The 22,383-nt window shown below is 46.6% G+C and overlaps 1 protein-coding gene across 1 annotated transcript in view; it reads left to right on the top strand.

The window, feature by feature from the left end:
* Positions 1–22,383, top strand: part of DNAH10 (dynein axonemal heavy chain 10) — a 133,852-nt gene that overhangs the window by 89,338 nt on the left and 22,131 nt on the right. The window contains 10 exon segments of the mRNA XM_049102003.1: positions 170–342; positions 1,702–1,795; positions 2,342–2,509; positions 3,243–3,431; positions 6,810–6,981; positions 10,611–10,814; positions 11,459–11,539; positions 14,187–14,384; positions 14,927–15,088; positions 16,812–16,986. Of these exon segments, the coding sequence (XP_048957960.1) occupies positions 170–342; positions 1,702–1,795; positions 2,342–2,509; positions 3,243–3,431; positions 6,810–6,981; positions 10,611–10,814; positions 11,459–11,539; positions 14,187–14,384; positions 14,927–15,088; positions 16,812–16,986 (1,616 nt within the window).

The raw sequence follows: 22,383 nt of genomic DNA, 5'->3' as shown, positions 1-22,383 counted from the left end.
CCAGGATCAGGTCCTGGGCTGAAGGAGGCGCTAAACCGCTGAGCCAACCAGGCTGCTCAGTACTTTGCTCTTTGATAGGGTCAAATAAACATGCCACTGTATGGATAGATGACATTGGTTTATCTGTTCATCCACTGATAGACATTTGGGTGTTCTTTTCATTTTTCAGGTGTTTCATGAAAGCATCATGGCTGTGAGTGACAAGCTGACCTTCTGCACATTGGCGCTTTACAAAACCATTGTGCAGGACCTGCATCCTACCCCATCTAAGTTCCACTACATCTTTAATCTTCGGGATCTCTCCAGAGTTTTTAATGGTCTTGTCCTCACTAATCCAGAACGGTGAGTTTGTTTTGTCTCACTAACATGTGGCCCATTGGTATCATGATGGTTTTTCCTATTCTTTTAAGACAGAGGACTTGTCAATTAATTTGATGAATCAGTGTATCAATGAATATACCCAATGTCTTTTTGTTTATGTTAAATGAAGGAAAGAGTTAAATGTATGGTTAATGCCTGATGACTTGTTAAGCCTGTGACTTGAAGACAGGTAGAGCCAAGAAAGGCAGGTGTGTGGACATGTGGACAGGTGTACTTAGCCCTTTGGTGGGATTGCTCTGCTGATCATTTGTTCCTCATTCTGAAGTTACCTTTTTATTATGCTGAGTGAAGTAAGTCAGTCGGAGAAGGACAAACATTGTATGTTCTCATTCATTTGGGGAATATAAATAATAGTGAAAGGGAATATAAGGGAAGGGAGAAGAAATGTGTGGGAAATATCAGAAAGGGAGACAGAACATAAAGACTCCTAACTCTGGGAAACGAACTAGGGGTGATGGAAGGGGAGGAGGGCAGGGGGTGGGAGTGAATGGGTGACGGGCACTGAGGGGGACACTTGACGGGATGAGCACTGGGTGTTATTCTGTATGTTGGTAAATTGAACACCACTAAAAAATAAATTTATTATTAAAAAAATGAAGTTACCTTTTGCTCAGGCAACTGAATTGTTAGCAGTTGCTAATTGGTTATATTATGTGTGTCTGTAGGAGAAGTAAACACGGAGGATAAAAGGATTTAAATCTAGGTATAGAAATTTTCTTTTTGAAACTAGGCTTATGTATTTACGTTAATGTATATAGATTTTCAAGCATAGTCCGATTTTGTGGATTCATATTGAGTCCACAAAATATTGAAAAGTGAATTAGTTGATGGCTTTTCATATACCCAAACTTATTTTCAGATCTCCATGAAGGGTTTGGAATGACAGTTTAGGAGAAGACAGCTCCAGTATGCAGGGGAGAGTAAGGGCTCTCTGTCAAAAACCAGAGGAAGTTCAAGAACTAGGGCCAGATGGAACTGGTTCTTAAAAAAAGAAGCTGCCAGTGGCCTTGATGCCGATTTTAAATTCATGAGCTCCAGCAAGTAGGAGCAGTGTCAGGTTCTCATTTTATGTCATTTATGTCATTTACAGATAATGTTCTTTTTCTTCCCTATGGAGGATAAATTATAGATGATGATTTTATGGTCTTTACACTTAATTTGTTAGCTTCCATTAAATTTCATTAATGTGAGAACAGGGGGAAGAAAAGAACTATAGAAATGTCCTTTTCCATGCTCTGTGTATCCATCTGAAAATAGTAGCATTTAGCCCCCCTCTCTCTAAATGACTTCATGACTGATTTTGCCCCTTCTATCATGTAGGTTCCAGACAGTGACCCAGATGGTGAGAGTCTGGAGAAACGAGTGTCTGAGAGTCTTCCATGACCGATTAATCAACGAAACAGACAAACAGCTGGTCAGTACATCAAACTATACCAGCAAAATAAAAACTAACCACAAAATTCTTCTCTGGGTGAAATACACAAGTGTAAACCCCTCCCTTACCATCTATATCTTTTTTTTTTTTAAGATTTTATTTATTTATTTATTCATTCATGAGTGACATACCAGAGAGGCAGAGATAAAGGCAGAGGGAGAAGCAGGCTCCCCATAGGGACTCCAATGCAGGACTTGATCCCTGGACCAGGATCATGCCCTGAGCCAAAGGCAGATACTCAACCTCTGAGCCACCCAGGCATCCCATCCTGCCATCTATATCTATCTATATTTATAGTTATAGCTATCTGTGTCTATATATCTGTATCTATTTATGTAGTTCACCAATTGGGGAAAAATACATTAATAGAAGTTGAAAGATTAGGGAGGGTGGATTATTACATACCTTGTAGCAGTTGGAAAAAAGAATTACTTCAGATAATCTTAGCATGTGTTCTTTTTTCTCATGAGTTTTAGCACATATATGTTGTTGAGTTTGGGTCCTTAAATGATCTTCTGTCAAAAGGTACAAGACCACATAAGAGACTTGGTTATGGAACATTTTAACGATGATGCAGAGGTGGTGATGAGGGATCCCATCCTGTTTGGAGACTTCCGGATGGCCCTGCAAGAAGAGGAAACACGCATTTATGAAGACATCCAGGATTATGAGGCAGCCAAGGCCTTGTTTCAGGTTTAGATGGCGTTTACCTTCTCCATAGGCTCACTTTTCCTGGGCGTGCTTCTCAGGGGAGTCAAGCAGTGCAGGGTGCTCAGGAGGCAGAGCTGGGAAGAATACCCATGCCTCTGTCTCAAGGTTCAGAATGTAGGTTTGTGTCCAGGGGTGATTATCACGTCCAGGGGTGCATAGAAAGACCTGAAGAATGTGTTAAACACATGGACCCCTGGGCTTGCCACTCTGAGTTTCCTTCCTTCAAGTCCATGTCAGGTCCCAGGGTTCCAAAGCACAGTCAGGTTTGGGAACCACTCAGCTGACTCTGATATTTTTTTTTTTTTTAAAGATTTATTTATTCAGAGAGGGCGCAAGAGAGGTAGAGACACAGGCAGAGGGAGAAGCAGGCATCATACAGAGAGCCTGATGTGGGACTTGATCCAGGGTCTCCAGGATCACACCCCGGGCTGCAAGCGGCGCTAAACCGCTGCGCCACCAGGGCTGCCCTGACTCTGATATTTATTTTCATTTTAACTCATGACTTGAACCTGCTCACTGCAGGCCGATCACAAGCCAAGAGATCAAAACCTTAACTGTCAACACTAGATTAGTCCTGTAAACCTAAATGATTTTAATTATTTCAACTGCTATAGATTATTGAAAAGAAAATCTCTTCTCCATTCTTAATTCCTCCTGGACAAAAGGAAAGAGTCTCTTAGAATCCAGTGATCCTTTTAAATTTTTTTAAATTCAGGAAATTCTTGAGGAGTATAATGAAAGCAACACCAAAATGAACTTGGTTCTCTTTGATGATGCTCTGGAGCACCTAACCCGTGTGCACCGCATCATCCGAATGGACCGTGGCCACGCCCTGCTGGTCGGGGTTGGAGGTTCAGGGAAGCAGTCTCTTGCCAGGTTGGCCGCCTTCACAGCTGGCTACGAGGTAAGTCAACCTCCTTTCTTAGAAATAGGTTTGTTATATCAATTTCAGCCATTGGTAGTTCATGCCATGTATAACAGATCATGACATGATGTTTTCATAGAGTGTAGAATTGTTTTTTTTTCCTTGTTACTTAACTGAATGGCTGAAGAATCTAACTTTTGTATTATTTTTGGAATGGAGACTATGTGAAATCAAATTTGAAAGTCAAATAAGAGCAAATCTTGTGGTTTGTGGCACATACTCATATGGAGGAGGGATTGGCCCAAACCTCCATGGACCCAGCATTCAGGTCAGCAATTTGCCAGCTGCTGTATGCTGTATCTGCACAACCAGCCCTCACAATTCTGGGCCATTCTTAGAATCTCTTTAAAACAAAACAAAACAAAACAAAAAAACCCAAACAACAGCTTTATTGAGATGTAATTCACAGGCCATACAATTCACCCATGTGCGATTCAGTGCTCTTTGGTGTGTTCACAGATCACCATAGTCTATTGGGGGACATTTTGTCACCCCCAAAAGACATCCTACATACTTTAGCTTTCTGCCCCTCACCCAGCCCTAAAAAAGCACTCATCTATTTCCTGTCTCTCCGGATACCCTATCCTGGATTCTCATGAATAGAATCATAGAGTACGTGATCTTCTTTGACAGCTTCTCTCACTTAGCGTAATGCTTTCAGGTACCATCCATGTATCAGCAGTTCCTTCCTTTTTGTGCTGAGTCATGGTCTGTTGTCTAGATTGACCACATTCTGTTAATCCATTCATCTCTCCATGGCCATGTGGGTTGTTTCCACCTTTTGGCCATTGTGAATGGTGCCACTATGAACGTTTACATATAAGTCTCTGTGTCAACAGGTGTTTTCATGTCTCTTAGAGACACACCTCACGGTGGAATTGCCAGGTCATACACAAGTCCATGTTTAATCATTGGAGAACTGCCAGATTGTTTTCCCAAGTGACCATATCATTGTATAGTCCCACCAGCACCATGGAGGGGCGGAGCGGGGGGAAGGTTCCTGTTTCTCCACCTCATTCTTAGAACCTTACAGTGAGCCCCTGCTGTGGCCATTGGCAAGTCACCTGCAGGGACCTCTCCAGGTGGAGATGTATACTACACAGGCAGGCCCAATTGTGAAGAGTCATCTCCACAACTCACTTGTTTATTTTTGCTTTTGTTGCTTGTGATTTACTGTCACATCCAAAAAGTCATTGCCAAGACCCGTGGTTTCTTTTCTTTTTTTTAAGCAAATATAAAATACAGGTATTGAGTACCGTGGCATTATGGTTGGTTTGTTCATCCTGGTTGGTTTGTTCATTTAAATGCCTTAAAACTACCAGTAGTGGCCACAACAAAGGATTATACTGATTTATGCTACTGGTAATGTCCATTTCTCCCTGTTCTTGCCAACACTGGCTATTATCAATCTGATATTTGCCAATATTGTAGGCGAAAAATAGTGTAGTTTAAATAAGCACTTCTTTCTTCAATTCATAGTGAAGTCTGAATATCTTCTTACGTGCTCATTGGACATTTGTCTTTTCTCTTTTGTGAGTTGCCTTTTTATGTGCTTATTGATTTGTGAGAACTCTTTATATAAAGAGCAATTGTGGCTAGTCCAATGAATCTAGCTTGCAGTACTTCACCAATATTGACCTTTTATTTAAAGTATTTATAAAAAAAAGTGAAAAAAATTTGGTTGATTTACCTTTAAAATCTGATAAAACATGTAGGGATACCTGGGTGGCTCAGTGGTTGAGCATCTGTCTTTGTATAAGGTCATGATCCCAGGATCCTGGGACCGAGTCCTGCATCAGGCTCCCTGCATGGAGCCTGCTTCTCCCTCTGCCTGTGTCTCTGCCTCTCTCTGTCTCTGTGTCTCTCATGAATAAATAAATAAAATCTTTTTTTAAAAGCCCAAAATCTGATAAAATATGTGATCAAGGGGCACCCGGGTGGCTCAGTTGGTTGAGCACCTGACACTTAATTTCAGCTCAGGTTGTGATCTCAGGGTGGTGGGATTGAGCCTGTGTCAGCTCTGTGCTCAGCAGGGAGTCTGCTTGGGATTCTCCCTCTCCCTCTGATCTTCCTCCTGCTTGTTCTCTCTCTCTCTCAAATAAATAAATAAATCCTCAAAAAATATGTGATCAAAATGTAATTGTTTTATAATTGAACATTTTTCTAGACAAGTTGGTATTTTCTGTTGACCAGCCCTGGTAAATCGGACATTCCTGTGAGGTAGTGGTCATGCATCTTGGCCTTGAGGAATGGCAGAGGATGTCCAAGGGGTGGAGGTGGAGAATGAAAGAGTTCTGGGCTATTGCTGGGCCCCAGGGAGTGGAGGGGAGGTTGGGTAGTGGGATCACAGTGAGCCATTCATGCCTAAGTGCTGTCAGGAGCCTTGGAGGGGATGTGGGGGGCTGTACTCAGGGAGGATGAATGGGGTCTGCCGGCATCAGATGGAACTGCAGGCCGAATATTTGGTGGCAAGTTATCTGTGTTGCCTTGAGTGAGTGAGTGAGTGTGTGTGTGTGTGTGAGAGAGAGAGAGAGAGGGAACTTGAAGGTCTGTGCAACCAAGGGAGTGTGAGCTTGTGAGTGTGAGAGTGCACAGAATGCCATGCAAGGTATGAGCGGGACAGAGGTTGCATGTGCCCTCATGCGTGGGCATGCATTGGGGTTGAGAGGAGGCAGAGGGACCAGGATGTTTAAGTCACTGTAAACTTTCTGAGCAGTCTCAGAACTGAGGTCGGTAGCTTGTAGCTTAGTTCGTGCCCTGAGGCCAAAGAAAATGAACAGATGAGAATGAAGTTTGTGTCCTCATTTACATTTATGTCTACTTAGTGAGATTTTTAAATTTAAGAATTTAAAATGGCTTCTTACTTAGTTTCCCTACATGTCTTCCCACAATCTCTTTCATTTTCAATGAACTCCTAATGGCGGGGGGGGGGGTGGGCTTGCACACACATTATGGTTGTACTTGTGTATGTGTGGGTGCTGTTTTTGGCCCATCTCTGTTTCCTCCCCTCACCCCCATCCCCATTCCGGCTGTCCCCCTACCCTGTGACTCAGATGACTCATTTAACAACCGAAGGTGTCCTTTTCTCTGCCATACTCACGTGATCCCATCTGCACAGACCTGTGTCCCCTGCATACTTGTCACCCCCTACACATGTGTGCATGTGCAGCATGTCCGTCACAGCTCACTCAACACCAAGGGATGTCATAGTTTCCTGAGTCTTGGGTTTCTCACTCAACAGTGTTTGTGAAAAATGGCCCGGGTCATCTGGTTTTGCTGTCACTCATCCCCCTTAGCTGCACAGTCTGACCCTCTCTGGGCTGGTTGTCTCACCGCTGTTGTGCTCTGTGTTGGCAGGTGTTTGAGATCCTTCTGAGCCGAGGCTACTCTGAGAACAATTTCCGGGAAGATCTGAAGAACCTTTATCTCAAACTCGGGACTGAGAACAAAATGATGATCTTCCTGTTCACGGACACCCACGTGGCCGAGGAGGGCTTCCTGGAGCTCATCAACAACATGCTGACATCAGGTACCGTGGAGGCTGCTCCCACACGGGGTGCACCGGCTGTATACAAAACCAGGTGAAGGGGACCCTCAGTGCAGGCCTGGTGCGTCACATCCAGATTAGATGTCACTTTCTGGGCAATGATGTGGTCCAGGCTTATGTTTTCACAGGTCCCTCTGGCTGCCCTGTGGAGTCTAGATAAGAGGGAGATAAGAATAGGAGAGGGTGGCAGGTGACAGATGACCTGGGTCTGGATGGGGTGGGGTGGAAGTGAGAATGGAAAGAAGTGAGTGGATTCCTGAGATATTTTGGAGGTAGAGCCTACAGGACTTGTACAGATTGGATGAGGGTGAGGGAGGGAGAGCCCACCCAGGGTGGCTCCCAGTTCTGGCTGGTGTGAGTAGCCCCGTTGCTAGGAGGGGGAAGAGTAGATGTGGGTTTGTGCCACTAGGAGGGTGTGGAGTGTGCTATACTTAGGAGAAATCCAAACGGGAGGTCAGGTGGTATATTGATTTGCTAGGGCTGCTGTAACAAAGTACCACAAAATGGGTGGCTGAAAACCACAAATATTTGGGGCACCTGGCTGGCTAGGTCAGTGGAGTGTGCGACTCTTGATTACAGGGTTATGAGTTCAAGCCCACGTTGAGGGTAGAGATTACTTTTAAAAAAACCTAAAACCACAAACATTTACTGTCTCACAATCTGGAGGTCCCGCATCAAGGTGTTGGCAGGGGTGGTTCCTTCTGGGGCTCTGGGGGAGAGTCTGTCCCAGGCCTGTCTCTAGCTTCTGCTGATTTGCTGCCGGCTTCTGTGGATTCCTTGGCTTGTGGATGCATCACCCTGGGTCTGCCTTCATGTTCTCCCTGTGCATGTATATCTGTCTCTGCACCCACATTTCCCCTTTTTATATAATAAGGACACCAGTTGCCCTGGCTTAAGACCTACCCTGATGACCTCATTTTAACTTGATGACTTCTGTAAAGACCCTTTTTCCAAGTCAGTTCACATTCTGAGGTCCTGGGGACTTCAACATCTCTTTTTTGGGGGAACACAACTTCACCTGTAGCAGATGGACTATGGGGGCCAACTTGTAGGGGTCTGGTTCTCAGAATAGGGGCCCAGGGTGGAGATTTCAATTTTAGCATCACTAACAGGCTTGGAGAGCCACCATCTGTGGGGAGAGTGTGAGAAATCAGGTGAGTACAGGACTGGGTTCAGGGAGAAGGTGGGGAGTGAGCCAGAAGCTGAGATGATAGGAGGAGAACCAGAAGCGAGTTCCTGTGTCTCTGGCAGTACACACAGCTGTGATCTAATTACAGCAGGACACGAAGCACCATCAGCAAAGGGGAAGAGGCACATGCCGGGGGAGGTCTGGGGAGCCAGGCACAGGCTTCCAGAACTCTCTTCTATGGCAGTAACTATGGCAGTCACATAGGACATGTTTAACTCCTCCCGCATCTGATTCTGACAACCTTTGTGAAGTGCCATCTCCTGGGAAAGCCCATTAGAAACTCAGAACCCAAGGGTGTTCAGTGGGGGCTGGTCACGGTGGGCACCTGCTGCCTGGCACCAACCCACATTCCAGAATCCCAGAGGGGAAGCAGGTGGTCAGTATAAACCACACTTTGTGCAGATGAGGCACTCTGATCAATGAATGGTGGTGGGAATCCTCCCCAAGTCCAAGTTCCCGGACGCCGGCCAAGGGCCAACCCCGTAAGCAGGCCTCTGTAAGGCGTGCAGCCCCAGGCCTGCTGCGTCAACTTGGTTCTGTACGGGAACCCATGGGATATTTAATAAGAATGCAGGCTACTCATTTGAAATGGTGTAGATAGAGTGAGATCAATGGGCCTGAGCTAGCGAGAATCTGGCAGCTCTCCTGTGCTCAGGGGGCTCTCTCTGTGCCTTCCTGCGAACCCCATTATTCCAGAATTTTCATTAGGCCTGAACTGCGGAGTGTGTCCCCTCTTGACCTCTTCCACATTTCATTGTGCTTTCTCATCTGTTTCTGGAACCTGTCCCTTCCTCGGCATGCCCTCCAGCCTCCATCAGAGCCAGACCCTTCTCATGTCTGACCTCAACTCTTCACGCACGTCTGCGCTGATCTTGGCTTCCTAGAACACCGCCGCCCGTGCACGGCACTGGTTCCCTTTCTCTGAAGCCTCCAGTGCTCTGGTCTCCGCAGATTGCCTTCTGTTCCTGCAGCCTGTGTTCTTTCCACCTCCTTATTTGCTGTCCTGTCCTGCCCTGCTCCTGCCGGCCACTCTCTCCCTCTCTCATCAGCCTCCACGGTTGCAGGTGCTGGCAGTGCAAGTCAGGTTGGCTTAGCGAAGTTCAAGAGGAATGGAGGAGTCAGGGCTGTTTCACAAGCCTGAGAAAGCCCAGGGGGCTTGGTTGGACCCAGGTGCTCAAAAGATTGTGGCTACGGGTTCATCCCTCCTGTGCCCCATCTCGGCTTTACCATTTTTCTCTTGTATTTGCATTTTTGGATTTTCCCAAAGCAATTCAAACAAACAAACAAACAACAACAACAAAAAACCAAGCCCCATCGCATCGTCCTGGCTTACCCTGGGTGAATGAGACCATCTTTCCCAGATGTGGGGGCCAGGCTGCCTGGAAGGGCTTCCATCAGCTGGCTCAGCTTATGCACCCACGCCCGAGCCAACTGCCTGGGGCTCTGATGGGGCCGCCAGCCCACCCAAAGCCTATGCAGGTGTATGAATGGAGGAGAAGTGATTCTCCAAAGGGAAGAGGGACCGGTGGCCGGGAAGAGGGGATGGGCAGGGAGGGAGGGGCACAGACAGCAGAACTCCTTTCCAGACTAACGTCAGGTTCCATGCTTCCTCCCAATTTTAGCTCCAGTGCCCTGCAGGGCCTCTCCCCACCAAAAGAAGCCCCCTCCACGGTGACAGCTTCGTGGGTCCGGGATGCCCAGGCACCACAGTCCAGCTCCCAACACGGCATTGAGCACATGCTTCCTTGGGTTGGCATCAGACTTTCCGCACATGGGTTGCAAGCGTGTGAGCAGGGCTAGAAGCGTCAATCTGTCCTTTTCTGTGCCTGCAACCCCCGCTGCAGGGCTGGGGTATATATTCTGTGAAGGCTGAGAGTGCTCCAGGGAGCCTCACTTAATAGCTCCCCGGATGGTCCAGGTTACTTATTTTCTGAAGCCCTTACACTGACTCGGCAGCAGTTTCTCATCCCTGGTCCTCATGACATCAGTGGCAGGGGAGTCTTTGCTGCGGGGCTGTCCTGGGTATTACAGGCTGGCTGGCAGCACCCCTGGCCTCTCCGTGCCTGATTCCATTAGCATCCCCACCCCCCAACACACACACAAACTGGGGCAACCGAAAATGTCTCCGGACATTGCCAAGTGTCACTTAGGGGGCACAGTTGTCCCTGGTCAAGTACCCCTGCTTTGCCGCTCACGATCACCCCCCCCAAGGTACGCGGGAGGCACTTATTCCTCCCATTTCACTGATGAGATTGAGGCTCAGAGGGATTCACCCTCAGTGTATGAGCCTGGGGCCTCAGAGTTAGGGCCCCTCACCTTGGCGTCCTCTGCTCCTCTGGTAATGCTGTGCTCCCGTCATTTCAGTGCCTAGAGGAGACTATAACCCCGAGGCTGAAAAACCCATCATGTCTCTGTTTTCTAGGAATCGTACCTGCACTTTTCCCAGAAGAGGAGAAAGAGACGATCCTCAGTCAGATCGGACAAGAAGCCCTGAAGCAAGGGACGGGCCCGGCCAAAGAGTCTGTGTGGCAGTACTTTGTGAACAAGAGTGCAAATAATCTGCACATCGTCCTGGGCATGTCGCCGGTGGGGGACACCCTGAGGACCCGGTGCAGGAATTTCCCAGGTGCCCCTGAGCTGAGCCTGCACATCCTCTCCCCCCCCCTTCCGCAGGGCAAAACAGGAGACGGTCACTGGGCAGAAGCGTGGGCTCTGCTGTGTAGTGTGGGTCCCACTGTGTCCCCCACAGCTGCCAGCAGGCTCTCGAGCTGCCCACAGTGGGTGCTGTCCCCTGATGCGAGGAACGCTCATGGGCCCCAGTGCCCAGCCCCTAGTGAGCTCTCCGCTCTCTTCCATCTGGAACATTTTGCCAGCCTCGTGGAAGGTGCAGTACCTAGACCTCTAGAGTGGAGGTTCTGAATTTATGGAGTGATTTTACTGGCCCCCACTCAAGGACATTTGTCAATGCCTGGAGACAGTTTTGGTTGTCATGCTGGGTGGGGCAGGGAGTGTCCTACAGTCCAGCTGATGGAGGCCCAGGTGCTGCCAAATATTCCATGCTGCACAGATAGCGCCCCTTCGCCCCCCGCCAGAGGATCATCCAGCCCAATGCCAGTCACACTGAGGTTGAGAAACTCTGCTTTGAGTGAATTATTCCTGGACACGTCCAGCTCTTTCACCAATGCGCTGGGTGCTGAAGACCATGTCGATGTCCTCAAGCATCTCAGCGTTGCCAACTGGTCATCTCTTTTGTTTCTCCTTCTTTTCAAGGTCTTGTGAATAACACTGGTATTGACTGGTTCATGCCCTGGCCTCCTCAAGCCCTGCACGCAGTCGCTAAGTCATTTTTAGGTACGTGCAACAAAAATGACTTGTTGGCGCCTTTCTGACTTTGAATTTTGGTCCAGTGGATCCTGTCACCGTTCGCCCCTAAGGCCATAAATTGTTTTTAAGTTTGTTAGCATATTTTTGGTTTACACTGTTTTGATCTAAAGGGATTTCAAAGGACTGGGGTGCCTAGGTGGCTCAGTTCAGCGTCCAACTCTTGATTTCAGCTCAGGTCATGATCTCAGGGTCCTGGGATGGAGCCCCACAATGGGCTCTGCACTCAGTGGGGAGTCTGCTTAAGGATTCTCTCTCCTGCCCCTGCCCCCACTCATGCTTGCATTCTTTCTCTCTCTCTAATATAAGGATGTTCTAAAAAATAAAGGGATTTCAGGGAACTTACAAGGACAATTTAGGATAAAATTGATCAGATACCATCAAAGCAGGGGTTGGTGCACCAATTGTGACCCATAGCTTGTTTTGGTAAATAAAGTGTGATTGGAACACTGACTTATTTGTCAGTGAACATGGTGGCTCTGGCTGCTTTTAAGCTTCAAACTGCAAGGTTGAGGAGTTAGAGCAGAGACCACATGGCCCATGTAGCTTGAATATTTACTGTTATGCTGATCCTTGCCCCAAAGGATGCCCGAAGGACCTTTTAGTGGACTGATTATCAGTCAGTGCTGAATTTTCTCAGAAGTTTCAAACACTTAAGTCCTTGATTATTAATTTTAATCTTTGAAATAAGAAAGCAAGTCAATTTATCTTTAGGGAAAAAGCTTTTTATCTGCAACTAACTTGAGCAGATTGATGGCAAATGACACCGGGTGGCCTTGTAAATAGTTTCTACCTTATAAATCTGTATTTAGTAAATAAATAATTTGTCCCTTTACACAGGGAGCACTCATAATTTTAACACACAAGGTAAAGGGGCTAAAGAATGGCTCTGTGCTGACAGTCTAACTTAGGAATCAGCAAACTTTTTCTGTAAAGGAGCAGATGATAAATATTTTCAGCTTTGTGGGTCATACAGGCTCCATTGCAACTACTCCTGCCACTGAACCATGACGGCAGCCACAAATAATGTGTACGGGAGCAGGCATGGCTGTGTTCTCATGAAACTGTGTTTACAAAAACAGGCAGTGGGACAGATTTGTCCTGCATGGTCTGCCAACCCCAGTATAGATAGATGCACCTGAGCTTCCATGGGCACGCGAGCCATCCCTGCATGTTAACAGCACTTAGGTTTACTTTCAGCATTCAGTGGCTCTGTGTCATAAATAACACCACATGGAATTCGCTTAGAATTTTTTTTTTTTCGGGCAGCCTGGGTGACTCAGTGGTTTAGTGCTGCCTTCGGCCCAGGGTGTGATCCTGGAGACCCGGGATCGAGTCCCATGTTGGGCTTCCTGCATGGGGCCTGCTTCTCCCTCTGCCTGTGTTTCTGCACCCGCCCCCCCCCCTCTCTGTTGCTCATGAATAAATAAAATCTTTAAGAAAAAAAAAGAATTTTTTTTTCTTGGAAGAGAGTCCCTGGCATTGGGCTAACTGTGCCCCAAAGTATGGATATTTGTAAGGCAGAGTTTTATTTTATGGCACAGATGCCATAAAATAGGCCTGTAGGCTGTGGTTTCCCGGTCCCTGGTGTAACTTAAGGTCAAATCCACAGCATCTGGCTGAATGGTTACTTTTGGCCAATCTTTTTTTCCTTCATTTTAATTGAAGGCACATTCTGCTTTGCAGTGAGTGTGTTTTGCCATCTGTCAGATAGTCCAAGGGACGTGGGTTTAGCCCTGGAAGAGATGATTGATTTATTGCTTTAACAGACTTAGAGGGAGGCCTGCTTTGCATACACTCTGTGCTGGGGACAAGGGACACACCAAGGACGCTGGGTGTATTTCCCTCCTGAGACCCTGAGACCCCCTCCCCGAACAGTGTCACAGCCAGAGGAAGGGAAAGAGAAACTGCTGGAGCATGGACGGTCCTGTGGTCCAGAAAAAACACCAGCCAACTGGCAGCTACTCTTTTCCTTTCTCTATTAAACAGTTTTAATACCACTTTTTTTTGTATTGTGGTAAAACATCTATAACATAAAATTTGCCATTTTAACCATTTTGAGGAGTGAAGTTAGTGGCATTAGGTACATTCTTATTGTGCAGCTGCCAGCACCATCCAGCTCCAGACCTCCTTCCATCTTGTAAAACCAGAGCTGCTCCCCATGAAGCACGAACCTCCCATTCCTCCCATTCCAGTCCCCCAGGAACCTCTCATCTACTTTCTGTCTCTGAATTGCCCTGTTCCAGAGACTTTGTGTGAAGTCTAGTCATGTAACATTTGTCCTTTCGTGCGTGGCTTCTTATACTCAGCATGTCTCAAGGCTCATCCACATTGTGTCATGCGGCAGAGTTTCCTTTCTTCATTGAATGGATGGACCACATCTGTTTATCTGGTCATTTGTTGGTGGACACACAGGTCACTTCCAGTTTTGGCTGTTGTGAGTAGTGTGGCTGTGTGCATTGGCCCGCAGGAGTCTGCTTGAGTCCATTTTCAGGTCTTTGTGGGTCTGCACCTGGGAGCAGAATTGTTGGGTTGTACAGGAATTCCGTATCTGACTCTTTGGGAACCTGCTCTTTCCTGTTGTCTAAGAGGCATTTTTCCCATCCTTTCTCTTCAGGGACAAATCCGATGATTCCGATGGAAAACATAGACAGTGTGGTAGAGCATGTTGTTTTGGTCCATGAATCCGTGGGTGAATTCAGCAAACAATTTCTACAGAAATTGAGGCGTAGCAACTATGTAACACCCAAAAACTACCTTGATTTTATTAACACATATTCAAAATTGCTGGATGAGAAAACCCAGTATAACACGGGTAAGACATGGGAATGGGATGGTGAACAAGTGAGGATCCAAGGGCTGACCTTCTCTTTAAGTAGGTGTTTTATTAGCAAGACCAGACACACTCCAGATTGAGACAAAATACTGCATGTTCTGGATATTACATCTTAGAGTGAGTCTTCTGGGTGGGCAGAGGCCTGGCATGCTCTTCTATTCGTCAGTGTTGGGTCTTGCACTTTGTAGCTCTACCTCTTCACTGCTTAGAGATATGATCTGATGGCAGCAGCATGCTCTGTTGGAAAACGCTTTTGAAAAAAATTCTGTGAAAAAAAAAAAAAAAGAAAAAAATTCTGTGGCTCCAGCCATTGGCCAAGGGAAGCATGGTTTTCAGAAATACATTTATTTTGGCCAATGTGGTCCCAGCATGTCAGTGGAGGTACTGAGCTATGCTTGCTTGACATCTCATGAAGATGACTTTCTTAATTGAGCCCCAATGGGATGAATCACAATGAGGCCCCTGGAGCGCTGGGAATAGCGCCTACCCTGGTGATGAGTACAGCTCCTCTCTTTCCTCAGCTCAGTGCAAGCGTCTGGAGGGTGGGCTGGACAAGCTGAAGGAGGCCACCATCGAGTTGGATGAGCTGAACCAGAAGCTGGCCGTGCAGAAAGTGGTGCTGGCGGAGAAGTCTGCTGCCTGTGAGGCCCTGCTGGAGGAAATTGCCACCAACACAACCATTGGTGAGTGTGGGGCCAGCTCTCGGGGCGGGGACTCCCCCAGGTAGGACAGGGAGACATTCCTGAGAAGCTGCTTGTCAGCCCACTGTTCTTCTGTGCTCGATGACCATTCTCGCACGCAGGTCTTTTTGGGCCCCTCCTGCTGGTTCCATGCCGCAGTGAGCTCCCCTACAGTTATTCCAGCCTCCTTCCCACCCGCGCTGCTCTGTTCCATCTCCTCTGGGATACTACCTTCCCTGCAGACCCCTCTTCTTGTCACCCTGACAATTCTGAGGGTTTCACGGTTGTGACCTCACCTCCTCCTTCCCATGTGTGTCTTCCTGCTGCTCCAGCAAGAAACTCCCCCAGGGCCAGGATCCTTCATAGTGGCAGGGCCTGTACACACTCTGCACCCTACAAACGCTCAGGCAATGCTTGACTGCGGACATGACTCCCTAGGGAATACCGAATCAGAAAACACAAGGGCATCTGGCATACATTTATTGAGTACCACCCACTGTTTTAGTTCTCTGGGACCATTTCCTGAAGCAGAGTCAGCATGAATTTTAGCAGCACCCCGGAGTGCACAGGAAGGCGAGACACCAGAGTGGTTACAAGTGTGGCCATGGGTGCTCAGGCCATGGGCTCCAGTCCTACTCGGGTGCCCTCGGACAAGTGACAGCATATTCATTTCTTAGAGCTATGCAAACAAATGACCCAAGTGTGTGTTGTGTGTGTGTGTGTGTGTGTGTGTGTGTGTGTGGGAGGGGGGGTTTCAAACAACAGAAGTTTAGTCTCTCACAGGTCTGGAGGTCAAAGTCTGAAATCAAGGTGTCAGCAGGGCCATGTTCCCTCCAAAGGTTCTAGGGGAGGACCCCTCCTTGCCTCTTGCAGCCTCTGGTGGTTTGCTGGCAATCGTTGGCTTTTAGGTTCATCTCAATGTCTGGTGCCATTGGCACATTACCTTCTTCCCTCTATGTCTTTGTGTCTTCCTGCAGTCTTTTTATAAGGACACAAGCCATTGGATTTAGGACCCACCCTAACCCAGTAAGACCTCATGGGGACTAATTAGATGTACAAAGACCCTCTTTCCAAATAAGGTCACATTCTGAGGCTGCGGGTGGGCATGGATTATGGGGGACACTGTTCAACACAGTTCACCTACTGTGAACTGAGCCCTATTCTAAGCATTGGGGTTCCAGCCCTTGGGGAGATGTCTGCATTCTAGTGAGTGGAATCAGACAATCAGTGAGCCAGTAATTAGGTGAAATGCCAGATTTCTATCAGTGTCATGAAGGAAAGAGCAGTGAGATCGAGAGCGATAGAAGGGACAGGCCACCTTAGGAGGGGTGGCTTTTGTGTGGGGCCTGAATAAACCTAGGAAATGGTGATGAGAAGCAGAGAGAACTCTGTCTGTTTCTCCATCTGCTCCAGAAAGGCAGGGCAGCCCTGGTGTCCTCAGCTCACACTGGCCAGCAGGGTTGGGGGCTGGCCTGTGGAATGGAGTGGTGGGACATGGGGGTGGCCAGTCAGAGTCAGATCAGTGGTCCTGGTGTTGGAGACCCCATGCCCCGTGAGGACTTCTATTCTAGTAGTAACACCCTAGGCCATCGTATTGGCCAAAGTGAGTTAGATCCCCTGACAGCCCACCACTGACCTGGGAGAGCTATGTGCCACTTTGTCCCAATGGTTGTGGTCTCTCCCCTCCCTGCCCAGTAGCTGCCCTAACCTGCCCCTCCCCCCACAGCTGAGGAAAAGAAGAAGCTCGCAGAAGAAAAAGCCATCGAGATAGAAGAACAAAACAAGATCATTGCTGTGGAGAAGGCTGAGGCTGAGATGGCCCTGGCCGAGGTCATGCCCATCCTAGAGGCCGCCAAGCTGGAGCTGCAGAAGCTGGACAGATCAGACGTGACCGAGATTAGGTAACTGATGGCAGTCTCTGAGTGTGCTCGGCCACCTGTGTCGCTCCTGACAGCAGCTACTGTCATCACAGCAGATAGGCATTCCTAGAGCCATACTGCAGGCTGACTACTGTGCTATAAACACTTCCCTGGGTGGGTGCTGGCATTGCTGTTATCATCCTTGTTTGAAGATGGGGAAGGTGAGGCCCAGGGTGGTGAGGTGGCTTGCCCCAGGTGCCCCCACTCAGCAGGTCGCAGGGCCTATTGCCTTTGAACTTGGGCTGTCTCACAGAAGGGGACTGAGTTCCGGAGTGGGGTGTGCAGGAGAGGTGGGGCTTCACAAGCCAGTGCTCTCCTCAGGAAGCCCACTACTGTCTGCCCTGAACACCAGCCAGGCACCTGGTGCAGGGGGCAAGCGCCCTGCTGAAAATACTGTGACAGCTGTGTCTCTGAGGACTGATAGGGGATGCTCTCATCCACTTCAAGCCAAGCCATGTGCATGTGGGGAAAGTGGCTCTTCATTGTGGCCCCAGGCATTTGGCAAGTCAATCTGTGAAATGACTGCAGCTCCCACAACCAGAGGCCTCCCAGGAGAAGGGGCCCGGGATGGCGCCGGCGGGGAGCTTTCTCCCCACATTGTGTGGTCTGACCCTAGGGTGCCCCTAATAGAGCTCACTGGTAAATGTAGCACCAAGACTAAAGGCAGGAAGGAGCACTCCCCTGTGTGCTGGCCCCACACACAGCTCCCCACTCCCCGGTGACCCCCTCAATCCCTCAGCTCTCCCCATCACATCCTCATTTGCAGGAGGGGTTCAGTCCCCCGGGCCCCACAACCAGGTCTCGTGTTAGAGAGACTCCTGCTTTCAGGTCAGGATCAGAGGTTGACTTTCCATCTTGGGCTCTGGGAAGAATGAGGCTTGTTCTCTATGCTTCTCGCTCTTACTGAGGGCTGAACAGCCTTCCTTTGCCCTTGTTGTTTGCTCGGTAGTGAAACATGGCGATTTGAACAGAATCTTCAGCTTGTTCCATGGCAGAGGACCCAAGCAGTTCTTGGGAGGTGATCTGCAGATGCTCCTGCTGTTAGCAAGAAGGCATTGTTTCAGTTTTCCAAAGTGGGGTTGAATGAAAGTATAAGGACAGTCGTATGTGTCAGATGTCCGGACCAGGGCCTGGAACAAGGCAGAAATGCTTACCAGCTTGTGCTCTAGGATAGGCCATCAGCATATACGTTTTCAAGGGAAATGGCCAATCACCAGTTACATGAATTTTGGGCACCACTCCCAGGTCAGCAGCATAAAAATACTGCGAGAGCATAGAGCTGGGGAGTTTTGAGGTGGGTTTATTTGGAGAGGTGGGACTGTGAGTCCCCCATCAACCCAACGAGGGGGTGCAAAATGGGGCTATGGGGTTTCTACAGAAGTAAACGGAGAGCTTGCTATGTCCCCTGCAGTGAGCAAGGGATGCCTGCCTCACACCCAAGACAGGTGTCAGATAGATGCTCAGCTCCTTTCTGAGAAAGTGGAAATGGCCTATGACCTAAAAGGAAAAAAATTTAAATTTTAAAATTAAAAAAAAATTTTAAGTAACTATTGGAATAGATATGCTCATGCATGGCTCTGTCTCTTATGGGCTGTGTGACTTTTGGCAAGTCACCTAGCCTCTCTGTGCTGCAGTTTCTTAATTTGTAACATGTGGATGATAACTGTCCCCATGGCATCAGGGCGATGTAGAGGATCGACTGAACTATTATATGAAGAGTTCTCAGGATTGGGTTGACCATGCAGTCAGTGCCAAGTAAGCATGAACTAGAATCATGGTTCCAACATAAAAAAGACATTTGAAAGCCCCTCCCACAAGCCCCATCAGCTTAGTACCCCTCCCCCCACACAACAGATATCCATTGCCTTTCAGTTCTCATGTATCCATCCAGAGAGTTTTTATGCAAGATCAAGGCAACCAGGTAATACATGTGTCTCTTGAGTTCCCAACTTTAGACTCTGAAGTTAGTAGTAGAACAAGGGATACCTGAGTATTCTTTTTTCTTCCTTTTTTTTTTGTGTGTGTGTGTGTAAATGTCTGCACACATTTTCCTATATCTTGGCTTCTCCAGTGTACAATGCATTTTGGAGATCTTTTGCATGTTGCCATAGGATGAACTTCCTCAATATTTCAAAAAAGCCCATCATATTTCACAGTGTGGTTGTGCCATTATCTATTTAACCAGCCCCAGTTTATGAATCTCTTGCCAGTCTTTTGCCTTTATGACTTGCATGGCAAAGAATAATCCTGACTATACTTAATTCTGCAACTGGGTGAGTCCACTGGAAGGGCACACTTCCACAGATGGAATTGCTGAGCTCAGGGATGTGTGCGTTTATAATGTCTACAGCTACTACTATTTAATGCTCTCCCTGAGGGTGGAACCAGTTTATCTTCTACTTACAATCCATGTGATTTGCCTGCTTTTTCATAGCCTCACCAACAGAGAACATTATTATACATTTGAATTTTTGCTCATTTTGTAGATGAAAAATAGTATTGTGTAGTTTTAATGTGCATTTCCCTATTGCAAGTCAGGTTGGCCTTTATTTCATATGTGAAAAATGTGTGTAAAGGTTGTGTGTATTTCCTTTTCTGTGAACTGTTCATATGCTTTGCCCATTTATCTGTTGAATTATTATTATTGCTTTTTTCCTCCTTATGCATTTCTAGTGGCTTTTTTTAAGGTTTTTTAAAATTTTATTTTTTAAAAGTTAATATGTGCATAAAAGGAAACTGAAAAACACAAGAAGGAAAGAACAAAGTCATCCATAATCACAAGCAGTTTACAGTTTGACTTCTATGTCCCGTGTGTGTATCTATCTACACAAGTAAGCATTTTAAGTAAGGTCGTACAGTTATGTATCATGCTTTTACGCGCCATGAATATTTATCATGTCGAAGTCCCCAAACTATGAGTATTTTGATAACCAAGAATACACTACACCAACTCCATCTGAAAAAAAAATGTAATCTTGCCTTTCTTGGCGACAAAAATATAAAAGACAAAAATGGCAACAGGCCTCTAGATAAAGATATTGGCAGAGTTACAATTAAAATACTGCATTCCCTTAATGTTCAATTAAAAACTGAGAGGGATCCCTGGGTGGCGCAGCAGTTTGGCGCCTGCCTTTGGCCCAGGGCGCGATCCTGGAGACCCGGGATCAAATCCCACATTGGGCTCCCGGTGCATGGAGCCTGCTTCTCCCTCTGCCTGTGTCTCTGCCTCTCTTTCTCTCTCTCTCTCTCTGACTATCATAAATAAATAAAAATTAAAAAAATTAAAAAAAAATTAAAAACTGAGACAAAGTAACAGAGTACACAAAATATAATGCTTCTAAAAGAATTCATCATCCAATCTATAATATTCAATTAGCAAAGAGGTATGTTTCCATTGAATCACTTAATGTATTTCTATAGTACAGCCAAAGAGACTAATACACGTTATCATTAAAATGTAAATATGAAAACATCTGTATACAACTCTCCCTCTATACTTCCTTCTGCCCCTCTGCTGCCAACCTAGTAAGTTCTGACATTTCTCAGAGACAGCTTAACAATCTCATGTCCAAGATGCTTCTTTCCTATTAATGGTAACAAAGAGAAACTTATAAACTAGTGGCTTTTTATGTGATAGGGAGATCAGCTTTATATCCATGATGTGAGTTGCAGATATTTTCCCCAGTGGTTCATTGGCCATTTGACTTTGCTGGTGAGGTTTGTGTGTGTGTTTGTGTTTGTTGTATATAAAATTTTTATTTTTATGTGGCAGACTTTAGCAATATTTTATTTTATGGCTTTTGGATATAATGTAATACTTAATACTTAAAAGGCTTTAAAACTGCAGGATTATAAAACAGTTTCCCCATGATTTCTTCCTGTACTTTTACAGTTTAATTCTATACAGTTAAATATTTGATCTTTTGGATTTTACTGGAGTTCAGTGTAGTTCGGATCCAATTTTATTTTTTCCAGATGACTATAATCTGGCTTTCTTTAGGTTGTTTGGATGTTAATTGTGGTGAGCCAGCACTGACATCTTGACAATTTAGCACTTTCTTTCTGTAATGTTCAATCCCCTTTGTAGTAGTCATCAGATATTAAGGCAGGAAGATTAGGAGTCATGAAGATTAAAAATGGATGATCCTCTGTAGTAGAAATGCTCCCTTTGTTACTGGCTTGAGATTTTCCTTTTTTTCCTTCCATTCATTTGGTAGTCTTTGGGTGCCTACCACACACCCACCCTGTGCTGGCACTGGGGCTGAGCAGCAATGAACCAGGCAGGCAGAGTCTTCACTACATTCAACTGACACTCTCAGGAAGGCACAGGCATTCATTCAGGAATCCCATATGTTCAGTAAAATCACCCAAAAAGTTAGACGAGAAGGTCTTTGCTGCCATGACTGTAGATAATGGGGGAACTTAACCTAGTCTGGAGGATGGGAGGCTGAGGAAGGTATTCCTCAGGAATGACATTTATTTTTTATTTATTTAATTTTTTTGACATTTATTTTTTAAAGGTTTCTTTATTTATTTGAGAGGTGGGGAGGGGGAGGAGGAGAAGGAGAGAGAAACCCAAGCAGACACTCAGGTTGGAGCCTGATGCAGGGCTTGATCCCAGGACCCTGAGATTACGACCTGAGCCAAAATCAAGTGTCTTATGCTTAACCAACTGCATCACCCAGGCATCCCACTGCCTCTGTCCCTGGAAGTGACATTTAAACTGAGATGTGACTAGAGAGTAGGGATTCACCAGCTGCAGGATAGAGGTTGGAGGGGGGAAGGCTCTGAGGCTGGAAGGAGCTTGGGCCAAGGGAAAAGCAGACAGAGAGTCTGGGTTAGAGTGAGAGAAGGTAGGGAGTGTGGTTTGTGATAATTCTTCCCCTCCAGGGAGGACAGCATCTTATCATCATCATCATCATCATCATCATCATCTCTCTCTCTCACACACACCTGAGTTTGTTTTGTGATAAGAGAAAGGAAATGAAACAGAAACGTTTCTATTTCCCAGACTGACAGCCTCAAGATTATTAACACTTCAGTTATCCCGTGTTATGACAGTGATATGTGTTGGTAAACATGGTTCTAGGTCCTAGTTTGTAAGCTGATAGCAGAGAACTTCACTTTCACAGACTCACAGAATTTTGGAGCAGGAAGGTCTGGTTCTGCCTCCCCATTTTACAGATGGGAATATTGAGAGCCCTGGATGGTTTATAGCTTGCCCATAGGCTCAGGACCCTGCATAGAGGCTGGGTTTTTTTCTGTCTTATATCTGAAAACATCTTACTGATTTTTTCCTTCTCTGATTATTCAAAGATCAGTGGCCTGGGCCTGGCCTTCGTCAACTCCAAAGGAAACCTTTTAAAAACAGTTGAGTGT

The sequence above is a fragment of the Canis lupus genome, chromosome 26, assembly GCF_003254725.2.
Source record: "Canis lupus dingo isolate Sandy chromosome 26, ASM325472v2, whole genome shotgun sequence".
Taxonomy (NCBI): domain Eukaryota; kingdom Metazoa; phylum Chordata; class Mammalia; order Carnivora; family Canidae; genus Canis; species Canis lupus.
The sequence above is the reverse complement of the archived record's forward strand: the minus strand, read 5'-3'. Positions and strand labels throughout refer to the sequence as shown.